The sequence below is a fragment of the Camelus ferus genome, chromosome 3 (assembly GCF_009834535.1).
Source record: "Camelus ferus isolate YT-003-E chromosome 3, BCGSAC_Cfer_1.0, whole genome shotgun sequence".
In the NCBI taxonomy this organism is placed as follows: domain Eukaryota; kingdom Metazoa; phylum Chordata; class Mammalia; order Artiodactyla; family Camelidae; genus Camelus; species Camelus ferus.
In genome coordinates this window covers 26,239,149-26,263,997 of record NC_045698.1, presented here as the reverse complement: position 1 = coordinate 26,263,997, position 24,849 = coordinate 26,239,149, and the positions used below count along the sequence as shown (strand labels likewise).

Genomic DNA, 24,849 nt, shown 5'->3' with positions numbered 1-24,849 from the left:
TTCGGATTTCCAGGCAATACCTCAGCTCCGGCGGCAGCATCAGCCCGGCCCGTCTCGTGCTCCCAAGCGCTGCGCCCCGAGAAGGCGCAGAGCGCGGCGGTCGCCACTGAGCAGCCCGGGGAACCCCGCGCCCGCGCAGCCCCGGACAAGAGCGCGGCGCGCGCAGCCGTGTCACCTCCGACCCAAGACAGCGGCGGCTGCTCGGACATCGGCTTCTCGGGGTGCAAGAAGCCGGCGGGGGAGCTGTCGGCATTCCTCGCCCTTCTCGTGGCGGCGGCGGCGGGAGCCTTGGCCGCCGCCTCCTGCGTGCCCTCGCCGCCCCGAGCTGCCCCAGGATTGCGAACTCTTGCCCCTGACCTGTTGGGCGGGGCTCCGCGCTCCTGCCCTCGGCCCGGATGGGTCTTCTGGCTGGGACTTGGGGCTCCTGGAGTTAATGTCCAGCTGGGGGTCTGCGGAGACCAGATCCGAGGTAAGAGGGGGAACGGGCCTGGGTGGAGGAAGCGGGTGGCGCCTGAGTAGCCAGCGGGCGCGGCGAGCTGTGTGGCGTTGGAGACAGGGGGGCGCGGCTGGACCCAAAGCAGGAGACTAGAAAGAGGAGAGACTAGAGGGAACCGAGGTGCGGGAAGGACAGAGGAGAGAGGGGAAGAAGTTGAACGCTAGAGAGGCTGGCCTTGCGGAGAGGCAAGCTGCCTATCCACGTGGGCAAAGATCTCTGGCGCCCCTGATGCCTCTGGACCCCCGCACGTCCCACAGGGGCAGTTTCCCTCCCCGACTCGGCGGGGCGCTCTTCCATCAAGCCCCAGAAAGGTGCAGGGCTGGAGTCATCTTTGAACCCACCACGACCAAAATTGGGTCCTCTGTGGACGTGCAGCTGCAGAGATACCATTGTTGGAAGTGTAATCTGTTTTGGTCTGTTCCGAGGGAAAGTGCAGGCCCGGGAAGGGACTGCTGCAAAGGTGCTGAGAACCTAAAAATAGAGTGCTCACCTCCTCCAGGCGCTTCTTGCAAATCTACATTCCTCGCCCTTTTCGGAACCCGATCGCTTGCACTTTCCTAATGCCCACAACCCCAACTAACCATCCCCTGTCGAAGTTAAGAGAGGGGCTTCCTGGACAGTCCAGGACTCAGGTCTCCGCCTCAAATAGACTCTTAAACCTCCTCAAGGTTTCCGCTATGCCATCGAAGTGATTATTTTAATGACCTCTTTTCTCCTGTACTCTGTGCCAGCTCCCCAATAACACCCTCTACCACTACCTCGCACCACCTCTGGGCTAATTTCTTTGCCATTTGGTTTCCATCCCCACCCGGTGAAAACGAATCCTTACCGGGGCGGGGAGTAACTTTCGCCGGAACCCCCCAGCCTCCTGGCGGCTCCCTAGTTTCGCTGGTGGCAAACCCGCCCGCCGAGCCGGCAGGCGCGCCCCGGGAGGGGTGGGGTCTGCCCAACCCCATGCTCCCAACATTTTTGCTCATTGGTGGGGAAAAACAACTCTTCCGGGCCCTGCGGCGAGTATGTTACAGCGCACTCGACGACTCCTCAGTATTCAATGAATACACAAATAAGTGTTCCAAGTAAGAGATACTCCTTCCAACCTCATGCACGCACCTCTTCCCGCAAAGCCCTCTAAGTGGGAGCCGCTGGGCTTCCGCTCCACCACGACCAGGTCTCGCCCTCACACTTTCGCCACGTCTTCGCTTTGACAACAGTGAAGTACCATGTGGCCTTTTCAACGAATGTCAGGTGTCTGGGGAGCCCGCAGCGTCCCTAGCCCACTATCCCTAGGGGTTCAGGTGCCCCTAGATCTGGAACCCAGTCCTCCGGGCCCTTTAACAAACAGGCTCCTTCCTAGACTGCAGAAAGCGTCCCTCATTTTTTTTTTTTTTTACCCTGGTCTTGGGCCTAACAGTTAGAATGAGTGCAGGACATGAGGCACAGTTAAGAAAAGCAGTACATCTTTCAGCAATTTCTGTCTCTACCCGAAAAGCAAGCCCCCGAGTTACAGCACACCCTCAAACCCCTACCCCCGCCTCCCTTTTCTCTTCCTGAGACCTGGATCTCGAAGGCAAAGCCCAAACAAATCTCCTAAGCTGCCAGACACGAGAAGGTGTGGGGGCACTGGCGGCAGGAGCACTCACCCGCGGTGAAGCTGTCACAGTGATGCTGGCAATCGGGGGAGGGGGTTAGTTCATAAAGCAGGTCGCTGAGGAACCACATTAAATGAGGTGGGTAGAGAGAAAAGAGGGAGAGAGGATAAAGAAGGGTAGGAGTCAAAAGCCAGGATGTTGGTGGACATTCAGGAGTTGCAAGGATAGCGGGGAGTAATTTGGATATGGGGAAGATTGTAGGGCAACGCTTGTTCATCGGTTTTATACTTAAAATGACAACGCGGCCTCTCGGCCGCGTGGGCGCCACAGGACTCTGGCGGTTTCTGGTGCCCCCTGGTGCTGGAAACCCAGAAGCGCTTCGCGCCGAGCAGCAGCTTCTGCCGCCACCGCGTCACTGCGGCGTTCTTTCTACCCCGGGGCCCGGGGACCACCAAGTGCCGGCGCTCGCGACGCTCCCCTTTTGCGTTGCCGGGGGCGTAGGTCCCCGGCGCAGATGGGGACGAGCCTGTGGGGTACGAAAACGGGTGCGGAGGCACTTGGCGGAGCTGACTTCGGGAGGAGAACTTGGTTACCGCACGAGGCAGCGCGTTCAGCAATGCGCGCGCGTAACCAAGGCGGATGGTTGCGGGAGAAACACTTTGGACCCATGTGCTTTGAGAAAGCGATAAAGAGACAAACAGGGAAGACGCGGGGCGGGAGTGGGGGCGACCCAGTTGGGCTCTGGAGAAAACGTCCCTATAGATCCCTGTGAATGCTCAGCCCCCAGACCTCCTCTCGGTCCTCAGCCCTACAAATACCGGGAACTAAAGAGCCGCTCAGACTAAGCCTGCCCCGGCTGTGCTCAGAGCGAGGTAATGCGCCCTTCCCGTCCCGGGGCCTAGGCCGCACTCCGCGGAGGGCGGGAAAGGGAGCCGGGAGCCTCCGCTGCCGAGGCGGGGAGTTTCCCGATGTTTCCTCTTTTGCCAGCTTCGCCACACTTCTAATTGAGGATCTCCACGTCCAATTCAAAAAGCCCTCCGTTGGCCAAGCAGGAAAAAAAGGAAAAACCCTCTTAATGCGGAAGGGAAATCTGGTGCCTCTGTCTCTTCCTGCTGGCGGGCACAGCGATTTGGATGGCATATTAACCCCGCGCCTCCCTGCCCCTCTGGGCTGCCAGCCAGTTCGCACGCACCCTCGAGTTGGCACCGGGACGAGGGGCGGGCAGCCTCGCGTTCCCCCATCCTCTCTGCTCCCCGCACGCACCCTTTCTCGATCTCTGCTCAAGCGCCTTGCCAGGCTCATTTTGCACGGCCTTGATAAGGTGTTGCTTCTGCCCGTGTGCCCCAACCCTAAGCCTTTCCTTTTCCCCGGGTTTGTAAACCAGCCAGCTCGGCATGGGGAGCCGGGGTTTCTGGGCCCTACAGACTCCCCGAGCCCAGCAGCTCCGTAGAGCGCAGAAGCCCAAGGAATGGAAAATGCAGTCGTCTCTGCAGCGTTGGGAGGTGGAAGTCGAATTAAGCGCTTCCCAGTGTGGCCTACATTGGAAATCCGGGAAGGAGTTCTAGGTGGAGAAAAGGGTGGGGAGCAGTTGCTGGAAGGGAAGTGGGCGCTCCTGGCATCTAATGGAGAGGAAAGGTGCCGAGGTTTTTGCTTTTATCTGGAAACTCTTACACTCCCATGGGTAAAGTTCAAGATGTTCCTAAGAATCCCTGTTCTTTGGAGGAGAGAGGATAATCAACTGCATGAATCTTGTAGTTTCCCACTTGAGAATGCCCCTTGAAAACTGCAACACTGGCATTGGGAAGGCACTGGGTAACACCCGGGTCTCCTCCCTACCTCTTAATTGTGTGAGACTTGGCCCAGAGTTGAGGGTGCCTTTTTCTCGTCCTACCCCGGCTGCGAGGCCCTTCATTCTAGGGGTGTGAGACCTGAGAAACCAGGCGGAGCCTCCTCACTGCGCGAAGCTGAGCCTCCCCGTACGCACCCTTTCTCGATCTCGGCCTTCCGGTGCCCGTGCTCCTCCGCAGAGTCCGGGACAGTGTTAGTCGTCCGGGACTGGCTGAGGCCGGGCGCGCGGAGCGCCAAACTTCTCTACAAGGGGAAGGGATTTAAAGCCAGAATCTCGCAAAACTGCAAAAATAAAAAGAGGATGTTCGGATACACCACGAACATTGTCAAGACAAATGCAATCCCTACCCAACAGCGATACTAAAGCATTTATTTAGCGCTACGTTATGCTCGGCTCGGCCTTTCCATGTTAATATTTATAACCGTAAGAAATGGAGGTAATACGTTAAACCGAGTTGATGCTTTGAGACGTTAAGTAACCTAACGCAGATATTCCCAGACAGGTCCTAAGTCTCCAGGTACCTACTAACTTCTTGTTCCTGCCACAAATTACTTATTTAAGTGAGAGGAATGAAGAATGGGCGGGGCTAATGGTGCCACTGAGCCTGCCCCCGCCTAGCTCAGAGGAGGATCAGGACCCCGGCACTTGATTTTATATCTAAAATAAAAGGCTTGACTCTTGCTTGGGTCCAGGGCTGGTTCCCGGAGCCTGTGGGGGCTACTGGACCGGGCGGGGAGGCTCTGCTGGGGCAGGGCACAGGATGAGAGTTGCCGGGTCGCCCCCCAGGAATGGGGGTGGGATTTCGTGCCAGTACTGGTGTCGTCGTCGCGTTGGCCAGATTTCCTGGTGTCATCGTAATGGTACCGGCAGGGGCAGGGGCAGCGGCCCTGCTGGAACATCCACCCTTGGAATCAGGTGGCGGAAGACAAGGGTAGTTGTGGATTGGACACCGAGAGCAGGGCAGCGCGGGAGGTGCACCCGGGAGGGCGACCGAGCAGGGTGCTTAATTAAAAGGAGGGCGAGGGATGCTTGGGGAACGGCTGGGCTGCAGCGGTCTGGGACGAGGGCGGTGCGGAGTTCGGAGGGGGCCCCCTGCGGGACCCTCGAGGATGAGGCGCCAAGGGCAGCGCGGGGGCTTTTGGCATCCGAGCCTAACATACTCTCTCTGGTTCCCTCCCCCGCCCGCCCGCACAGGTGCCGCGGCCGGACTGGACTCTAAGATGAAGTTATGGGATGTTGTGGCTGTCTGCCTGGTGCTGCTCCACACCGCGTCCGCCTTCCCGCTGCCCGCCGGTAAGAGGCCTCCCGAGGCGCCCTCCGAAGACCGCTCCCTTGGCCGCCGCCGCGCACCCTTCGCTCTGAGCAGTGACTGTAAGAACCGTTCCCTCCCCGAGGGGGTCACCCCACGCGCCGCTCGCACGCACCCCAAGTCCGCCTGGACCGCAGTGTGGCCTCCTGAACTCAGGGCAGAGCCGTGCTGGCACTCGAGCCCCCCACCCCACCCCGCGCCATGCGTAGCTACCTGCTGGTGCCCAAAGGCCCCAACACCTAGTCTGTATATGGCACGTGCTGGTTTTGCCCAGCACGGAGCGTAGCACATTTTTCTGCCCATCGTTTAGCATTCTGATGAACAGATGTTTCCCCACCGCTACCACCACCATAGGAAAAACCACAGTTGTCCCCTTTTCTTTGCTTCCCCATCACACATGTACACCCCGTTTTTTCTTCCAAAGCCCTCTTTATCTGTTTGGGTGTGCCTGGCTCTGCTGAGTTCTGAAAACAGTTGCATTTCCATCCTAAACCGCCCCTGCATAGAAAGAGGCTGAGGTTTCACAAAACCAAGCCAGAATCAGAGAAAACACAGAAGGGCCTTATTTCCAGAACAAGCATCTGGGCAGTGTCAAATCTGTTCAGAAAAGTTCCGGTTCTAGAAAGACAATGGTAAATAGTGCTAGCTGGGACAGGGGGAAAAAGCTGGAGTTCACTCTCCATGTGAGATTGTTAACTTAAAGGCCAGGTTATTCATATTAGAAAACAAGTCTGTGATCTGCCTCTCAAAAATGTCTTTGATGGCAGTTTATGAGGGCATGTCAACTCTGATTTGATATAATTTATCCTCAGAAGTGTATCTATTGCATAAAGCGAAGTATGCTACATCTCAAGTTACAGATTATCAGGGAGGTAAGTGGCTAACAAAGGTAGCAATAGAAAATTTGACACAGCCACAAACTAAAGCAGTAGTGAGCCGGATCCAGGATGTCATCCTGGCTACTCCCCACTCCTCTAGTTATTTTGCATTTAAACCCACTGTGCTCATAGGCACAGTAGAAAGGGTCCCACAAGTCAACTATATGCTAAGAGTCCCTCAAACCCTGTGGCCTTGGGCTAAAAGCAGCCCAGGAAATGTGATGTGTTTATTCTGCGCTAAATTACAACAATAAAAGCATCTTCTTCCGGAAATCCCAAGAAAAAGTGCATTTTTCTAAGGCAAATTAAGGCTTCAAGAGTGACTTAGAACATGGTTGATCCCTGAAATTAAAGTAACTGTTCCAAGAGTTTCTGTCAATTAGTTGTATAAATCTGTTTTTAAGGGCTTTGGTTTGTTGAAATCGAATTTCCATCTTAGTGTATATTAAATGTTTTCCCAATAGAAACTTATATTTTAAGTGCCCCTTTGTGCCATTGTCTTCAAAACAGTACCCATAAGAGCTGAGCCAGTGGCTTTTCATTCATTCAGGCAGCTTAGGCCAGAGGAACAGGAACACAGTGGGAGGTAATAGTTTTCTGGAGAGAAAAATGACTGTGCCTGATTATGATGCTGATTAAATCATGGAGATTTCATTAGCATATTAGTATCCTGTCTACCTAGGCTTATTTAATGCTGGCTCCTGGTTCTGGCTCTGCTTTCAGCTAACTCTGTGGCTTTGGACAAGTTACTTACTCACTATAGAACTCAATGACTAGTTTTCAACTGTACAGTAAAGAGGAGGCCTTTCCACTCCAAAATGCCAATCACTATGAGATTTGCCCCACCCCCGGGCTTCACGCTCCTACCCTAACCATCCTTTGAGAAGAGACTCATAAGAAAAGACCCCTACTCACTGGACTCACCTGGGGAACGTTAACGAACACTGACTTTGGGCTTCATGTCGAGATTCAGATCTAATTGGTTTGGGATGTGCCCTGGCACCGGGGTGGTGGTGGGGTGATGTAGACGGTCCCCAGGTGAATCTAATATGCAGTCAGGGTTGAATCACTATGACCTGATAATACCCTAAGAAAATCTGTGCCTCATATAAGGTACAGTCAGTCACAAAGCCAGCAAGGTAGCATTAATCCTACTGACTGGGGGTGGGGGAGGGGGCATGTTGTGGGGGAAGGGAGATTACTTCCCTTTTCCAAAATGGATGTTCAGTCATCAATGGACAAGATTCTGACTATTCTATTTACATTTGAACCAGCAGAACACACCCGATTCTGTTTTATCTATGGGAAGACCCAATAGATCCTTGAAAGAGAAATGTTCCCAAAGAGAAAGTGAGCTGCATTCTAAGCCAAATTGACTTCTTTCCAGGTATGTTCAATTCGGTAGCAAGCTGTCAGTGCGGGGAAGGCAGAATAATGACAATGTGCAGACTTTGAACACTCAACCAGTGTCAACATGCCCCTGTCACAGTGCTGACATTTATATCCTGCACTGTACACCGTGCAACTGGTTAAGGCTTACATAGAAAAACATTAAGTCACTCATTTCATCTGAAAATAGAAAGTACCATAAATACTGGTCCCTTCTCTTCTCAAATGCTTGTAACCTAGTGACTGAGCAAAAGCTCTTTTGTGCCACCTTGAGTCATTCTGTCCTATTCAAAGGGGGCTGGACTGTACCCTGTCCACACACTCACCCTTGAGGTTGCATGTGTTCTGTTGGTTCTGAGGAAATGAAACAGCCAGAATTCTGTTCCTAGCATTATCACAGGCTGAACTAACCAAATAGAATTCCTAAGTGTCTCTTGCTTGCATAGAGGTTGACTATAAAGTTCATGGACTGTGGCTGCCTCCTGTAGCAACTTTGAACTTGTCTAAGCTCAAGGACTTGTGATTTTTCCTTTTGGGGCACCCGAGACTTTTCTTTTTTGCCATATTTGTTCTTGTATTTTGCTTTTTACCAGTATCTTCTCCAAAGGGCAGTTACATCAGACCTGAGGAATATAGAAGGTGATATCTGCAAATGTCATAGCATTTTAGAACCAAAAGGTAACCCCTGTAGTCCCTAAAGATGTAAAGCAGCTTGTCCAAAGTGCCAGAGTTTCATGATGGCAGAAGACAGTCTGCTGAAGCCAGAACCAGAGTTTCTCCAAATCACTGAAACACAGAGTGTTCGGTTTTGCTACCTAAAGGAAAACACTTTATGTGGGAGGAAGTTTTCACTAATGACTAAAACCGTGTTGCATAAGGTTGTCTGAACTTACTAAAGATTAGTTAATTGTACTCATACACCAGATCTCAGCTATGTGTGGCTGCTCTAAATGTGTTTCACAGGTGAAAGCATAAAGTGCATGTTGCTTCTAAAAATTGTGATCTTAAAGCACATATTCATTCAACAAATAGTTAATGTGTGCCTGTATGTACCAGGCACTGTCCCAGGTGCCCAGGAATCCTTGGCACACAGACAAAAGCCCCTGTCCTTATGAAACATACTATCTAGTAAATGTACAATGTCTGGTTCAATTTGGTAGCATTGTAAACTTAAGCATGAAGAAACTTGGACTAGAAAGGTGAGCTCTTTGTGGGACTGAAAGCCAACTAGAAGAAACACTGAGCATTCTGAGATTATAATTGCAGGTAATCCACAATTTATTTTAATATAATAGGATGATATTTTACCAATTTGGTAGGAAGTCACAAAATTTCGTATAGAAACAATCATGAAAATCAAGCTATCAAGTTCCCAGACTAGCCCACAAAAATCTATGTAAGCCATGATATAACTGAGATATAATTCACAATACTGTTAGGCTAGAGTCTCTTCCCAGGTTGCCAGGTCCCGTAATCTGGAGAAGAGGGCACAGAGCAACAAATCATGGAATTTCAACAGGCAAGAGCTCGAGTTCACACATTCAGATCAGACTAGGGTTTGGATCCTAGCCTTGCCATCAAACCAGCTGTTACTTAACGCTCTTAAACCTCAGTTTCCTCATCTGTAAAACAGGAATAATGTTAATCCTGCCTCACGGGGCTGCTGTGAGAGTTAAATGAGATGAGGCTTTGTAGAGCCCATGCTTGCCCCGTATCAGCTATTGTACTTGCCACCCTCCTCCTCCTGACAGCCCCTCCCCATGAATGCCTGTTCTCCCGCCTCAGGCTTTCACTTCAGCCTCTGCCAAGACAGCGCTCTAAATGGTGGAATTTCAAGCAGCACAACAAAGTACAGAGAGTGAAAGAAATGCAGGCCTTGCGGGGAGGCTATTTTGAGCCCCACAGTCAGTCAGTTGGTCAGCACGTAGGCAGGCCAGCCTTGCCTGGGATTCTGCACACACACACACACACACCCCACCCCACCCCACCCCCCGTCAACTGCCCCTGGCTCTTCCCAGGTTTCACAGCCCCTCCGCTTTCCCATTCTCTGAGCCCACATAGTTCCTATGGAATTTTCCCCACCAGATTCCCATGGTTGTGTTGGGGAGACCCTCTTCCCCCATGGGGAGAAGGGAGCCCAGGCAGACTCAGATCCTTGTTTGTAAGAGATGACGGGGCTGTGAGTTGCAGGCTACCTGTATTGAGTTAGAGTGTTTCTGTTTTAAGTGATCCTAACTGGGTATTTAATTTCAGATGTTTCACAAACCCAGCAAAAAGTTGTTAGTGAATTTAGGGAACTTTCCACCCATCGTTATCCAGCTAGGAAAGCTTCTAGTGCAATAACCTAGTTAAATGTTAAGCTTTCAGATCTAATGTTATGGAATGTAGAGTTCAGAATAAGTAAGCACCATCCATCTACTGCTCCTTATTATTTTAGAGGCTCTATGAATAGGCAATATTGTAGTAAAGCTCCTAAGCTGGGAAGGCGCTCTGCCACTTGAGATGAGGCTCTTGGAATCAAGAAATTGCATGTCAGACTTTTAGGAGGCACTGATTCCTCACTTGAGATCTGAGACCAACATCTCACTCTGGCCCCAGTCTGAAGACCTATTTCAAACTGTTGCTGTTTAGAGAACTCTATTTCAGGCTTCATTTGAATTGGCCAGTCTTAGGACCTTAGGCTGATCCAACAGCCGGAGAATTATTCTCAAAAGATTCTATGTCCACTGATATGAAAATAAAAGTTATCTGGCATTTCCCCCTCCTAATGTCATTTTCATCTCTGTTTCTTTAGCACTTAATGGTCCATAGCCCCTTTATTCAATTAAAACACTTTTTTTTAATTAGTCCCTTGAGCTCAATCAGGAAGCAAGCATTAAATATCTTGCATGCACTAGGTGTTGTGTGGGCATCTGAGAGGCAAAATTGTGAACTTAAATAGCTGATGATCTGGTTGTAAACTATGGATAGGCAGATGGGTGGGCGGACTGTCAGTCAGACAGATAGCTGTGTCTATCAGGGGGTTTACATTAACTGCGGTTATGGTAAGAATTTCTGGCAATGAAGTCACTGGGATTTGGAGATCATAGCGGGAAAGAATTCAGGGGAGAGGGAGGATTTGAGCTGGTACTTGAAAGATGGGTATTAGGAAAGGAAGGGAAAAGGAAAAGGGTACATTCCAGACCAAGGAGAAGCACGATGTGGGGAAGGGGCAGGTGGTGGATACAAGAAGGAGGCCAGCCTGGTCGCCAAGTACTGGGAACAGGTGGCGGGAAGTGGTGTGAAATTTAGGATATCTCTGTAGGTGATACCAGATTATAAGATGCTGTAAAATCCAGGAAAAGAAGGTGCTTACTCCGTTTTTGATAGCAGCGGGGTGCCACTGGAGTGGCTGAGGCAGGCAGGGATCTCGCTGAAAAGCCTTCTTACTGCAAAAAATACCCAGGCTTCATGAGTCGGGGCTGGAACATAGGCATATTTTTCATTTTGAAGGCTTGTGCCTTTATTTCTAAAAGGCTTCTCGGCATAGGCACAATTGAATCAACCTGTTAATCCTCCAATAAGTGAACAGCTACAAATAAAAACCGGTTAGTATCATAGCACCTCTTAGCTCTCCACGTGGTAACCCAGTTTTTTCTTGTCCTGAAAATTGAGTAAGTCTGAGAGCTGCAGGACAGGAGGAGTGTTAATCTTTCCATTGTACCAGGGAAGCAATGAGACCTAGAGATTTACTCAAGGTCACAAGTCTAGTAAATGCTGAAGCCAGAATTCAAACTTCAGACTTCTAGCCCCAAAGCCAATCATTTTGGCTTAACACAGACTATGCTCTCATATTAGTAGCTTAAGAAAACACAAGCATCGGCTTGCTAAAAATATACTCACTAACTGAAACACAGACCTCTAGGAAAATTGAAGAGCAACCCAGTAAAAAGGAGCAAGGAATATTGTAGTTCCTTTCTTATAGAGCCCTTTCTTTGGTTCCTACTGGGCCATCATGAGCCTGGGCTCATATTATTAGTGGCTACTTCAGAGTCCAAGTCAGGGTGTTTGAGGGAGAGAAACATGTATTTCTCTGCATGCTCCTGTAATACTGATGCATTTTGCAATGAGAGAAGTCTCCCGAACTCCTCAGGACAAAGTGAGGTCTCCTCAAATGCTTGATGGGCTGGCAGCCTGCCAGAGGCCTTCGGAAAGGTACTGGCTCTCAGACCCTCCTGTTACGCCACGGGGAGTGCACGTGGGAAGCCATGGGTGACTGCCCCGTGGGCCAGAGTGCTCACCTCTGTGGAAATAGGATTAGGTTTGGGTCACTTTTGGCAATCAGCTAGTCAGCTCAGTAGAGGCGAAACCTACTCTTGTACAATTTTGTAAGATAACTGAGATAGAAAGGTATGGTTTTAAAAGTCTTCAAACATTTTTGCTTTCAAACCTACAAAATAATGTCGAAAAACTATTGCACACTTCTAAGGTGACATCTGCAATTTCTCTAATCACATGTTTAAATAGTTGCAACAGATGTAATTTCCAGCCCATTTGGGAACTATATCTGCACTTCAAATATACTTTTGGCAAAAACCTTGGAGCTGCAAATCTAGCTGATTTGAGTTGTGGAAAACCATCAAATGAATCAGCTCAAACCAATTGATATTTTGATCAGAAAAGGTCCAACCTCATCTTCACTTCAAATACACAGGTTAGTATGCATTCATGGCAACCATTATACTCCTGGGTTCTAATTGTAAGATGAATAGATGGATGGGTGGATGGACAGACAGGTAGATAAAGCACCATGCCTTGCCATGAGTGCCTGGCCAGAATAAAGCACGGAACCATCCACTTTGATACTTCTTGGTTTATTCACATGGGACTTTTCCTCAGCATTTATAGTACCCTTTCACCAAGATTGACCTCTTGTTAGCATTTTGCTTCATTTTTTTTTCCCTAAACCATTTGAGAGTTGGTTGCAAGCATAACAATAAATAGTTCAGCATGTACCTTCTAGAAGCAAGGACATTATCTTATATAACCACAATTCAGTTACCAGTCTCAGGAAATTTAACATTTATGCAATACTGTTATCCAATAGATAGTCCATATTCAAATTTCCCCAGTTGTGGCAATAACACCCTTCGTGGATTTATTTTTTCTTAATCAAGGGTCACAAATTGCATTTGATTGTCATCTCTCTATTCTCCTATAACGTAGAACTAGCTCCCACGCCTTTTTTCCCCCATGATATTGACATTTTTGGAAAGTCTAGGCTATCTTGCCTGCTGTTCTGCAGACTGCCCTTCAGTCTGGATTTGTGTGATTGTGTGTGACTAGATTCAGGTACACATCCTTGGAATACTAAGTTCATGATGACGTGTGCTTGCGTCTCGAGCCACTGGTAACAGTTTGTTCCAAGGAGCCATGTATGCCTGAGTTGTCCTTATGTGGCACCTGCAAGTCTCTGTCTCCCGAACAGTGCCTCAGGTAAAATGAGTGAGATGGGTGCGAAGTACGTCTCTCTCGGGAAGGTATAAGGGTGACTGTGGTGGGAGAACCAGCCGCAGGAGTGTTCATGGGCAGACCAGTTTCAGGACACAGCACTTGTGGAAGTTGAAGATCTGGACACTGATTCTCTTAAAACTACCCATAGACCCTGCAGAAGGAAACCTGCCACCATTTGCCACTATGTGCCATAGTGGACACATGATATTGTGTGTGGGCTGTGGAATCAGTTCACATTGGTGTGGTTAATTTGGGGGATTTCTAGGAACAGAGATGAGCCAGCACAAACTCCCAAGACAGGCCTGCTCCTTCTGCCCACAGGCAGGGGCCTTCAGGGCCTTCTCCTCTGTGGAACATTCTAGACTAGCATGGAGCCAGTGTCTGCATCACCTCTAGGGTAATCGTGCTGTGTCCAGAGCCAGCAGAGTTGATCTTCACGCCGCTGCCGGCAATGTCATGTCAGTGAAGAATGATCACCAACAGGAAAACCATGCGGACTTACTTTGGGTACCACTTGTTCAATACTTTCAGGCACTGAGCTGAAAACTTCTCTTCTACTGCCGTGAAGGTGTAACTAGCCCCATTTTGAGGGGAGCCTGGGGCGGCCCAGGGTTAAGCAACTTGGCCAGACTCTGGACCCAGGAAAATCTGAGCCCAACACTCATCCTCGTGATCACAACCACTCCCTGCCAGCCTACAACACCCCTGCGGGACTCTTCTGGCTAGGTCAGAAAGTCAGCAAGGAGAAAAGTCAGGCGTATGCAGCTGTTTTTGAGTGATATAGCTGATTACCTGAAGAGTCTCTGAGGTTCCAGTAAATTCATTCACTGAGGGCTAGAAAGCCCCTCCTCGCATCTGACCACAGGAATCCATCAAACAGGCTCAAATGATACAGAGCACTTTTCTTTCACCCCTTTTGCTCTCTTTTCATCTTCTTAGTCCCTCTTCTTCTTGCCTAAGTCTCTCAGGCCCTTCGAGTTCCTTCTACCTACTGCTCAGTTGGCTGCACCCTGGGAAGGGCCAGGGGAAGTTGAATGCAGAACCTGGGGGAGTTCTGGGCCCTCTCAGGCTGCAGGGGGGGCTTGTGGGAAGGAAGAAGCTCCTTTGTTTTCCAGGTAACTTTAGGGTTTCCCCTCAGAAACTACCTGCCTCTGACAAGGGATTATTTTCCCAAGTGGCTTTTTGTGAGCTTAATTTTACTGGGTAACCTTCTCGCCCTTCCCTGTTAAGTGTTTATAAGGGCAGTGGCAGGGCTCCGGGGGTGCACTCTTTGGTGTGAGGTGTTTACAGCTGGCTGTGCAGAGCTTTTAGCTCACACCAGGTGTTCATGGATTAGCTAACAAATGGACACCCTATTGGGTGTTTTCCTGACTTAAAAGCAGAAGAACGGACATCTTCCCCTCAGGGGAGCCATTCTGTATTACTGTAAAATTATTAGTCTAACTATAATCAAAGTATGGACCACGTAGGTGGAAATCAGAGCAGGGCAATTAGAATCTGAGTAAATGGCTATAGCCTGTCTTTCCTGGGTGAGGGTTTTTGGCTATTTCTATTCATGGAGTAATTTCCATTACAGTGGTGACAAGTTTTCTGAGTTAAATTGTAGGATAAATATCCAAGATAATGGTATAGCTAAGTGTGTGCAATGTCGGTCAAAGTAGGTGCAGATGGTAAATAGAATAGCATTATGTGGGCCAAGTGGCCCATAAAAATATACCCAAGGCTCCTTTCTTCTGTACTGTGAACTGGTTTGTCTTTTCTTCCACCTTGAGAGGATCCAGAAATGCTTTTTTAAAACAACAAAACACTGGTGTTTTTATAGCACAAATACTTTTCAAATAAACCCGTGTCATGTTTTATTGCCAGCAAACTGCTGGTCATGGATAATGCTCTGGTAGCTCTGGCAGTGGTCACAGTGACTTAGTAAATTGCCTCAGGTGGTGACTATTCACGGGAGATTGGATGCTGTGGACCCTTCTTGAATTTAACCCAAGAGCCATGTCTGACCTGGGTGGTCTATCTAATGCTAGATGAATAGTGGGTCCAAAATAGGAAAGCAGGGGCGCTCATTACCTAACGTGAGATGCAGCAACATTCCAGTGGTTAGGGGCCCATGGGCCTTTCTTTTATGTATAATTAGTTGAAATAAATGGCAAAATCAACACTTTTAAATAGTAGCAGATGACAGAACTTTGCCTTTTTCAGGGAACTGGAACATTCTCCTGGACTAACACAGCACATTTCAGAGGTCAATGAAGGTCAAATGAAAACAAGGGTCGACAGCTTCCAAGACCAGCCGTGGGGTCCTCTCCGTCCATTTGGTAGCAGTTGCCGTGGGTGATTCTAGCCTTGGAGTCCTAAGCTGGGTGTGGCTTAAACCTGCTTGAAGCAGCAAAACCAGAAATGAATACAATAGAGATTTTGAGAAAATGGTAGGTTTGGTGTTTGACGTTTGGGTGATGGAGACTGAAGGGACTGGTATTGTAGGTCCTCTCTGAGGTCATTGGCTCCATCTCTGCCTTTACAGGAGAAGATTGGGGTGTAAGGATGCCTCCCACTAGTACCTGGGTGTTCTGAGACTCATATACAGGGTGCTTTCTACACGTCTTCTCACCTCTCCTAAACAGGACATTGGAAGATAATGAGTTGAAGGACACTTGGTTATTTCAGTCGTAACCAAGATGTTGAACCAAAGGGCAAACTGAAAACATTGAGAACTGCTTGAACCTAGAAGACCTCTTACGGGGTCTCCTGGGCCCCCGATGGTGGTGGCTGAGCAGAGCACTGCTGGGGCATCAGCAGGAGGCAGTCCCCTCCCTGATGGGGGTGACTGGAAACTAACATCCAGCAGCCCCTTCCCATCTTAGGGTCTTAGCACTGGGGAGGGCACCAGAGAGGGGCTTGCTGACCTCAGAAGGGTTAAGTGACTAGTCCAAGGTCACGAGGCTGGGCAGGGGCTGACCCTGGACTGGAATCCCAGGCTCTGTCCTTTCCAGCTCTGCAGTGAGATTTTGTCACTTGGTGCCAGCATGAGTTTGAGGAGCTTCCGGAGACGGGGCCTGTGTGTCTGAATCTGCCACCGCCCTTGGCTGCCAGTTTTCCGGTTTTAGCTGGGAAATTGCCAGGTCTGCCTTAGAGTGACATGCAAGACCCAGGACGTGGGAGAGATGCCCCTGAACGGCATGCTTTTCCCTTTTGGGAGACAATTTATTGTATTCTGAGGCCTGTCGCAGCCTGACTTTAGAACCTACTTAGAGCACCTCCGTTCATGCTGAACTTCCCAACATAAAGTGTGTTTCTTCCTGTTGTCAGCGTGGTAAATGTGTGCAGGTGAAATCAGCACATCTTGCACTGGTTCCAGGGTGAGTTACCACACGCCCGAGACTTAAACTGCACGATAGCAGAATTTTTACTTTAAAACAGATAGGCAGCTTGGAACAGTACAATGAGTTATAGCTTTGAGACCAAGCCAACTAAGTCCACAGTTATGAGCCACGTGGCCCTGGGCAGAAATTTGTCTTCTCTGAGCCTCAGTTTCCCAATATATAGAGATAATATGCGATCCCAACTCTAGCCTTGCAGGGATGTTGTTGGGTTTAAAGTTAATGTGGGAGAGTCAGCACCCATCCCACCTTTGTATTTATTGGTAATGCTGTCAAGTGCATCAAGGAAGCTGTCGTTTAAAATAGAGGGTGATGAAATTTTGTAATGTGAGGAATTTTAAAGGTAAGACTCCATTATGTAGTTTTTATACTATTTCAATTTTATTGAAAGAAAATCATACTTGTACCTTGTTGAAAAGTAGAAATAACTTATTCTAAAAAATGACATTAGCTGGGAGTTTTCTTAAGAGGTTATATAAATCTTAGACTGATCTTTTCATATAAATATGCATGCATATGTTTGTATATATGTGTATATGTATGTATGTGCATGTGTGTATACACGCACACACACAGAGAACTTCTATTTTTCATATACTTGGTCTGCAGAACAGTTGGTCCTTTACCTGGGGTAAGGGTAGCAAAGAATATCAGGTTAAATGGCCCCACCCCCAGGGGTTTCCACTGCCTCTTTGCAGACAACCTTTCAGGAGATGCTCCCCCTGTGAGGCAGGGCTGCCCAGCCCCACAGCGGCCCCAAGTACAGCATCCCCTGGCTTCACACCCAGGGTCTAGCCCACCCCAGAACTAGGCACTACCTGCAGTGAGGGCATCCTGGCTGCTGGTTCTCCATGCAGCTCACCTGTGTGGCCTTGGCTGAGGCTGTAGTTCACCCCTGTAGACCCCAGCTTATTAACCCTTGCCCTTCCAGTGCACAGAAGCTGGACACTGTGCACTGAAGGACAGAGACTGGTCCTCCCCAGAGCAAGAAACACCTGGGCCTTCTCTCCAGGGCTCCTGCATCCTTGAGGCTGGAAGACAGCTCCTGTAGGAGAGGGCCACTGTGGGTCTGAGGGTCCAGCTCCTTCTCTCCGGGCCTCTCAGAGCCCACTCCCACTCTGGGAAAGGGGTCACCCCCTCACTGCTTTGCACACAACCTTGGACTGCCCCCATCTTGGGCCCACAGCTTGAAGGCAGGCTGAAAACCAGCTTAGGCCACCCAGCTAGGCCGGGGTGAGGAGGGGGACAACCCAATACGAGTATAAAATGACCCCTTTGATTAAAATATAATTAACTTGTACTGTTTTTAAGAGAAATCTAACATTTAGGAGAATACTTTGTCTACTACGTGCCAGCTTAGCCAAGATAACGTTTTGAATTATGTGCCTTTTGATTCGGCTGTTACAGGGTACAGGAGTACTCCGAGTTCTCACCATAGTTCCTGTAAAAACTCAGTTACCTTTACAAGATAGTCAATATCCCAGGCCTTTGTTCCTGAGGTAACATTACTATTTTTTGCCCATAATTGAGGGAGGCAAAGTCTCTGCAGTGAACGGTTTGGTTTGTTCCCAGAGTCTGGCCCAGCACAAGGTTTCGTTTGTTTAAATAACACTGTTTATACAAAGGACACATCAAAGCTAAAATATTTTACATAGAATAATGCCAAAATATTTGGTTGGACCCGGTAGGATGACTTAAATGCATTTGAGCATTTTGACTTTTCAAAACCTTTAGCTTTGAGATGTCCATGTTTTCCCAGATATATCCTCCAAGTGGGTCTGGGAAATGAGCACATGTTTGACTTTTTTCTTTTTTTTTAATATGATGCTCCTCTTTTGTGGTTTGCAAGTATTTTACTATCAAAGATAATGCTAATGAGGGCCATTTGTGTAGCTGACATTCTGCCAAGCCCTTTATAGGATGAAGAAGAAAGTGATAGGCCATTAAGTCTTAATTTGGGGAACTAATCCAAACCCAGACTCAAACCCCCTTCTTTCCCCTCACTCAGTGAACTCCAGGAAGACAGAGGCAGCTGTGGGCTCCTTGTTTCCTCTCGGGGAGTTTACTTGCCTGGGCAGGATTTGAGGCCTCTACAGAAATGTTAAGGATGGGCTCAGTGAGGTGTGTGGCACTCACTGCACCCCCCAACCCCCGATGCCTAGTTTTGACAAATTGAGGTCTCTCTACGAATGAACTCAGTCAGCAGCAAAAAGGCTGGAATTAGGAATTTAGTTGGAAGAGACAGGTCTATTTGCTCTGTGGTTTGGAAAATATAGTGTTGTCCTTTTCTGGTTTCCAAGATTTATATCCATGTAAAAATTTTAGCATAAATATTTATTTTTCACTCTATTTTTCAAGAAAGGGGGGGGGCAACCTTCAGTTCAATAAGAATCATCTATGTCCTGAACTTGAAGCTTAAGTATTTCCACCGTAACATCAAGGTACGAGGGAGATTTCCCATCCAAAGGAGAAGTTCTCATTAGCCACACTCTTTAGTTGAACACAGCGAACATGGATTGACTGCTTCCCTGGGTGCCAGGAAGCCTTTTAATTCAGGCTAATGACCCGTTCACCACCCCACCCAAAAGCATAAGTGGTTGGTGCATTCACACTGCTACACGCATCAGCCTGAAAAGGGCAAGTGGAGTTTAAAATAAAGGAGAAAAGGTTCTCATAACAAAGTATAAATATGCCCCCAAGCATTATTAGAGACTTGCTTATACTAAAAATTCATTCGCTAGTTATCTGGAATTCAAATTTAACTAGGTATTCTGTATTTTATCTGGCAAGCAAAGTCAGTGGACAGAGCCATGAGGTCAAAATGTCTTTAAAAAAAAAAAGGAGGGACAGTGTTTTTCTGGAACTTTGAAAGTGTCAGGCAATAAGTAAGAACATTATAAATGCTGATTCAAATCATTATAATTCTAGTAATATAAATTTATGTAATTTATCATGTTCTATAATGAGTCTCTAAACCAGTGTTAAGTGGAACTTTTATAACTCGAATGTTTTCCCATTCATTTATGTTAAAATTTTAGTAATATTTCATCCTCATTTCTGATTAATCTGCAGTTGATTCGTAATCAATTTTAACTCTCCATGTTCCCAGGTTCTTAAGTTAATGATCTATTCAGGAGTTCCTGACTAGAGCCCAGGATCCCATCATGTGAATCCTTTTGTAGAACAAAGAGTCTTTTTTGAAATCTGAAGACTTTTTTTGTATTCTGATTAATCACCACTGCTAAGCAGTTTTAGGAGTCAGACTTCTGTGCAAACATGGTTTTTTAAAAACTGAGCATACCTGATTTCCTCTTTTATAGCTTATTATTGGGGAAAAAAAGTCACAAATAGTATAAGCAGCTCATTTTTCAAAATAAGTAGTTCATTTCTTTAACTCAGAGTGATATAAAGGTTTTTGTTTGTTTTGTTTTAAAGAAAGAACGGCGGGAGGGAGGGAGGGTGGGGACTTCCTAAGGAAGTCCAATTAGAAAGTGGTTTGGAGAAGATGACAAATTTGGAGTACATGCCCTCTCCTCCGGTCCTCCTTGAGAAAATGTTACTCCCAGGGAGCCAGAGCCCCTCCGACGACTTGGGAGGAGGTGGGCTTTGAGAGCTGACACTTCAAAGCTGCAGGAAGCCGGCACGGGAGGCAGTAGGAGACGGTCACTCAGCTCGCAGGTGGACGGTGACTGTACCGCTCTGGGCACTGCGGCTTCTCGTGCAGATGCAGGCTGTTTATTTTGTGTGTTTCATCTCATCACAGTGCGGTTCTCAGCTGGAGGGCAAGTGTCCCCTTGAAAACTCAAGGACTCTTTCTCTCTCCCCTCTTAAAGTGACCTAATTCGTTCAAAAACCATTGAGGGCCTCCAGGGACCAGATCCTCCTGTAAGCACTTGGGATCCACTGCAGGCAAACCAAGGAAAGGTCATGGCCTCCCGGAGACAGCATTTGCTCAGACAGAAGACAAATAACTAACGTGAGAAATAAGTTATGCGGTATGTTGGAAGGTAGCAAGTATTATGCTGGGGAGGGAAGAGCAGGGAAGGAGGGTCTGGATTGGGGCTCAGGGAGGGACTGCGCTTTAAACAGGGAGGTCAAGGTAGGACTTGGAGGTGGTGACATTTGAGAAAAGACTGGAAGGGGATGTGGGAGTGAGCCACCGGGTGCCCTGCAGGAACAGTGTTCCAGACAGAGAGGGAATAGCCAGCACAAAGGCCCCGAGTCCCCACTTGTGTCTGACCCATGCGATTCTACACCGATGACAATTTTGCCCCCAGGGGACATTTGGCAATGTCTGGAGACACTGTAGTTTGTCACTACTGGGACGAGAGGTAGGGGAATATTACTGGCATCTCCTGGGTAGAGGCCAGGGGTGCAATGAAACATCCTAGAATGCTTCCACGACCAACAATGTTCCCACCCAAAATATTAGTAGTGCTGAGTCTGAGAAATTCTGTGTTTGAGGAACAGTAAGGAGACCAGGGAAGCTGGAGGGGAGGCCGTGAGGAGGAGAGAAGTCAAATACGAGGTCAGTAGTAACAAAGGCTAAGACAGAGGCAGAGGCCAGCTCAGGGGGTCCTTAGGCCAGTGTGGACTTTGGCTTTTACTCCAAGAGAAATGGGGCACCATTGGAGGGTTTGGAGCAGAGGATGGACATAAGCTGCATTTACAGTTTCAGGAGTGTCGCTCTGGCTGCCCGCTGGAAAACAGACCAAGCGAGGGCAAGGCTGGAATGTGGAGGGCTCAGGCTGTTGTGGTTACCCAGGCAGGAGGTGCGGGGCTCAGACCAGGCAGACGCAGCTTGGAGACTCTGTGCAGCAGAGCCACGCAATGCCAGATTTTAGATTTAGGGCAACAAGGTGATCTGGAAATTCCACACCATCCCCACTCTTTTTACTACTGTATGGCATATATTTTATATGTATTATATATTCTCTAGATAGACAGATAGATATGTATTATATATTATCTACAGATAGATAGGTAATAGATGGATAGATGTGGTTAAGCTGCCTTCGCTGGGTTATGTCTCACACAACAGGATACCTGATACCTGTTTTAACAATCAGTTCATAACAAAACAATTTGATGTGGGTTAGGCACAATGTAATCCTGCTTTAAGATGGTCTTGGCAAAAAAATATTCAGTCTTGCTAACAATTCTTTTGTAGTATATTTTTCTAAGCCACGTATAACCCTAAACATACTAAATTACCTGAAAATGGGATGAGGGGAGCATAAAAGTTCTAGTACCTAATAAACAGGCATTTGAATTGCTTTCCTCTTTTAGAAATGTATTCAGTTGTTCAAATAGGTTCTCTCCTCTTACTTGATCAGCCAACGCAAATGCTTGGAACACAGCAGAAGATGCCGAAAGATCGCTAATCCATGCGTTTGCCCGAAGGTCTCAAATGTCATAGAGGTGGCACATCAATCATTCCTCCATGTGAGCTCCCTCAGGTGCACATCTCTTGTCCTTTCTGCAGCCAAAGCCAGTGAGTCATGTGACAGCCTGCAGCAGAGGCTGGACCCCACCCCATCTGACCACAAACAGCATTTCGTTCCATGTATTGCTTTGATACATTTAAATGTCACCTTATGGGCAGACCATATATTTTTTAAGTCATGCATCCAAGAAAGTGGTAAATTAGTAGAAAAAGTAGGCTGTTTTTTCAGTCTCAACTTTTATTTTTTCAGGAAGCTTTAAAATATAGTTGAGTTCAGGAGCTTCTCATGTGATCATGGGTCTCGCCCCACTCAGCTGTGCAGAGGCATTGAGTCGGGGTGGATTTTAGGGAAGAGCACTCGGCATTCCAGGCGAAGTGGAAATATATTCCAATCCTGATCCAAGATTAGTCCTTTTATCATCCTCTCAGAGAGGGTTTCTCAAAGTGTAGTCCGTGGACTGCCTACCACAGAGTTCCTCCAGAGCTTGTTAAAAATGCAGATTTCTTGGTCCTTTCCCATGCCCCCGCCAAGGGTAGGGCCAGGACTCTGCATTTCCATAAGCCTCCCAGCACAGCATCATCCACACTCACGGCTGAGAACCATGGCTCTCGGTTATGTTATTAGACAAGAAAAACAACCCTCCATCAGCAACCTCAGTGTAGACTTGTTGAAATTGGCAGATGTTATTCAAATGCAAAATTCACTTCTAAGGATCTGTTTTCTACAAGGAAGTGTGTCACACACACCCACGTAATTTCCTCTTTCAACCGAACAATCTTCCTTCCACAGTCTTGGTGGGGGCCTTTTGGTCTGTGACCTTGGGGGCTTACAGTGGTCCCTGAGCTCGGTCCCTGAGCTGGTAGCTTCGCCGTGGGTCCCAGCTTGGCCGCCTCTAGGAGAGACTTTGATCTTGAAGACTCCTTGGAACAGCCCTTGTTGTTGTCTCACGTGACCTCTTCTGTTTTCTTGTTGTGCAGCAAATATGCCAGAGGATTATCCCGATCAGTTTGATGATGTCATGGATTTTATTCAAGCCACCATCAGGAGATTGAAAAGATCACCAGATAAACAAATGGCCGTCCTTCCGCGGAGAGACCGGCACCGGCAGGCCACGGCGGCTGGCCTGGAGACATCCAGGGGGAAAGCTCGGCGGGGCCAGAGGGGCCGAAATCGGGGGTGTGTCTTGACTGCCGTCCATTTAAATGTCACTGATTTGGGTTTGGGCTACGAAACCAAGGAGGAACTCATTTTCAGGTACTGCAGCGGCTCCTGTGATGCAGCCGAGACAATGTATGACAAAATATTAAAAAATTTATCCAAAAATAGAAGGCTGGTGAGTGACAAAGTCGGGCAGGCATGTTGCAGACCCATCGCCTTTGATGACGACCTGTCCTTTTTAGATGATAACCTGGTTTACCATATTCTAAGAAAGCATTCCGCTAAAAGGTGTGGATGTATCTGACTCTGGCTCCAGAGACCGCTGTGTATTGCATTCCTGCTACAGTGCAAAGAAAGGGACCAAGGTTCCCAGAAAATGTTTGCCCAGAAGGGAAGATGAGGACCAAGGAGGTGGAGGAGGAGGAGGAAGGCAGCCGTTGTGGGAGCCTGGTAGAGAGAGATCCAGCTACAGAAAACCGGACGGGAGAGAGGAATCAGCCGTCCACCTTCTCCCGGACAGCAGCCGACGGCGGCAGCAGCTCAGGGCTGGTGTCCTGGTTGGGTGTTGCCATCTTTCCATCTGATACAGTCCACTGGCACTGGTCACAGGCGCAGTTGCGGATGCACATGAAACCAAACCAGTGTGTCTCCTGTGGTTTGTTTTCACATGTCAGGAGTCACCAGGGAAACAGTCCTCCTGGTGTCATTCCTTGTCGTTACGTTTTACTGCTGAAAGCAAGAAAGGTTTATTTTTCTGTCACTCAATGGAGACATACCCCGGAAAGGAGGGAAAAGAAGAAGAAAAAAAAAAAACAAAACAAAAAAAAACAAAGACACAAGAGATAAAGTAACCTTTGATTTTGAAGGTTCAGGCCTGAGGTTTACTACAACCAGCGATTTGAGGAACGGTGGGTGATTGATCTTGAACATGATGTGTGGGGTGGGAAGAAGTTGGCTAGGAACCAAAAAGGCTGTCCTCATGACTAAAACCAAACCTGAAGGTATTTCCTTTCTGTCCTTGGAAACAGGAAACCAGTTGTGGTTTTCGGCAGCATTCTTGCAGGAGAGCGTGCAGGGAAGGCCCCCAGCTGCACCGAGGCGGGGAGGCCCGCCGGGTCTGTTGGTTTACAGAGAGACAGATGTTACATACACCCCAGCTCCGTTATGCGTGGTCACCAGTGACCAGAGAAGCTACTCGATGCAATGCATCCGTTTCAGATACAGAAATATAGAGAAGATATTTATTGAGATTTAAGTTATTGTTATTTATTACCATTCACTAATGCATTTCTCTTTCTTCCCTTATTTATTAAAGTTTCTTTTCAAAGGTGCCAAAGTATATGTGCTCGCAAAATGCAAAGAAAGGTGACAAAGGAAATTTTAATTGGGAACAAGGGTCCATGCTTTTCAAAGTATTAAAAAGTTTTGCGCTAGGCAAAAATCACTTACTTTACCTTTTTAAGAGAAGCCCTCCTGTGATTTCCCCAGATTTCAGCATCTTACCTGTTTTTCTATTGTAGAAAAGAAACACATCAGAAGGGGCGTTTCTGACAGGCCCCCTTTTCGGGAGCCGTGCGCAGAGACAATGGCACTCGGCTCTGTTTCTTCACCACTCCATCTCTGAACAGATCTGCCGTGTGCTTCACTCCCAGTTGTGTTTGAGTGCTCCCTCCCTCCTCATGTGTCTGTCTGCGATATGCATAACCATATATAGCAAAGGTTAAAGTCCCTTCAGTAGGTAGTCCTGGGTCCGTGTTGACCTCAAAGTAATGATCATGCCAGGTAGCCGGGGTGCTGCCCTGATGGTGGAGACTCTTCCTCCATCCTTCCATCCGCCATCTTCCTGAGAAACGCGCTC

The 24,849-nt window shown here is 48.1% G+C and overlaps 1 protein-coding gene across 6 annotated transcripts; it reads left to right on the top strand.

Annotated features, from left to right (window-relative positions):
• On the top strand, positions 1-23,804 carry GDNF (glial cell derived neurotrophic factor). Of its 6 annotated transcripts, none has more exons than XM_032471202.1 (3): positions 1-469; positions 5,129-5,227; positions 22,811-23,804. In XM_032471202.1, the coding sequence occupies exons 2-3, from the start codon at positions 5,155-5,157 to the stop codon at positions 23,293-23,295; spliced, it is 558 nt and encodes a 185-aa protein (XP_032327093.1). In that variant the 5' UTR covers positions 1-469; positions 5,129-5,154; the 3' UTR covers positions 23,296-23,804. The 6 variants fall into 6 exon arrangements, with proteins under 6 accessions (XP_032327093.1, XP_032327061.1, XP_014415145.1 ...); XM_032471170.1 differs by having other exon boundaries at positions 5,129-5,305; XM_032471181.1 differs by lacking the exons at positions 1-469; positions 5,129-5,227 and adding exons at positions 15,252-15,435; positions 20,220-20,381.
• The last annotated feature ends 1,045 nt before the right edge of the window (positions 23,805-24,849 follow it).

What these genes read in the sequence shown, in the direction of transcription:
- GDNF (XM_032471170.1), top strand. Translation starts at nt 5,155, where the DNA reads ATGAAGTTATGGGATGTTGTGGCTGTCTGCCTGGTGCTGCTCCACACC. An exon ending in CTTCGCTCTGAGCAGTGACT is followed by an intron (nt 5,306 to 22,810) that starts GTAAGAACCGTT and finishes CTTGTTGTGCAG; the next exon opens with CAAATATGCCAGAGGATTAT.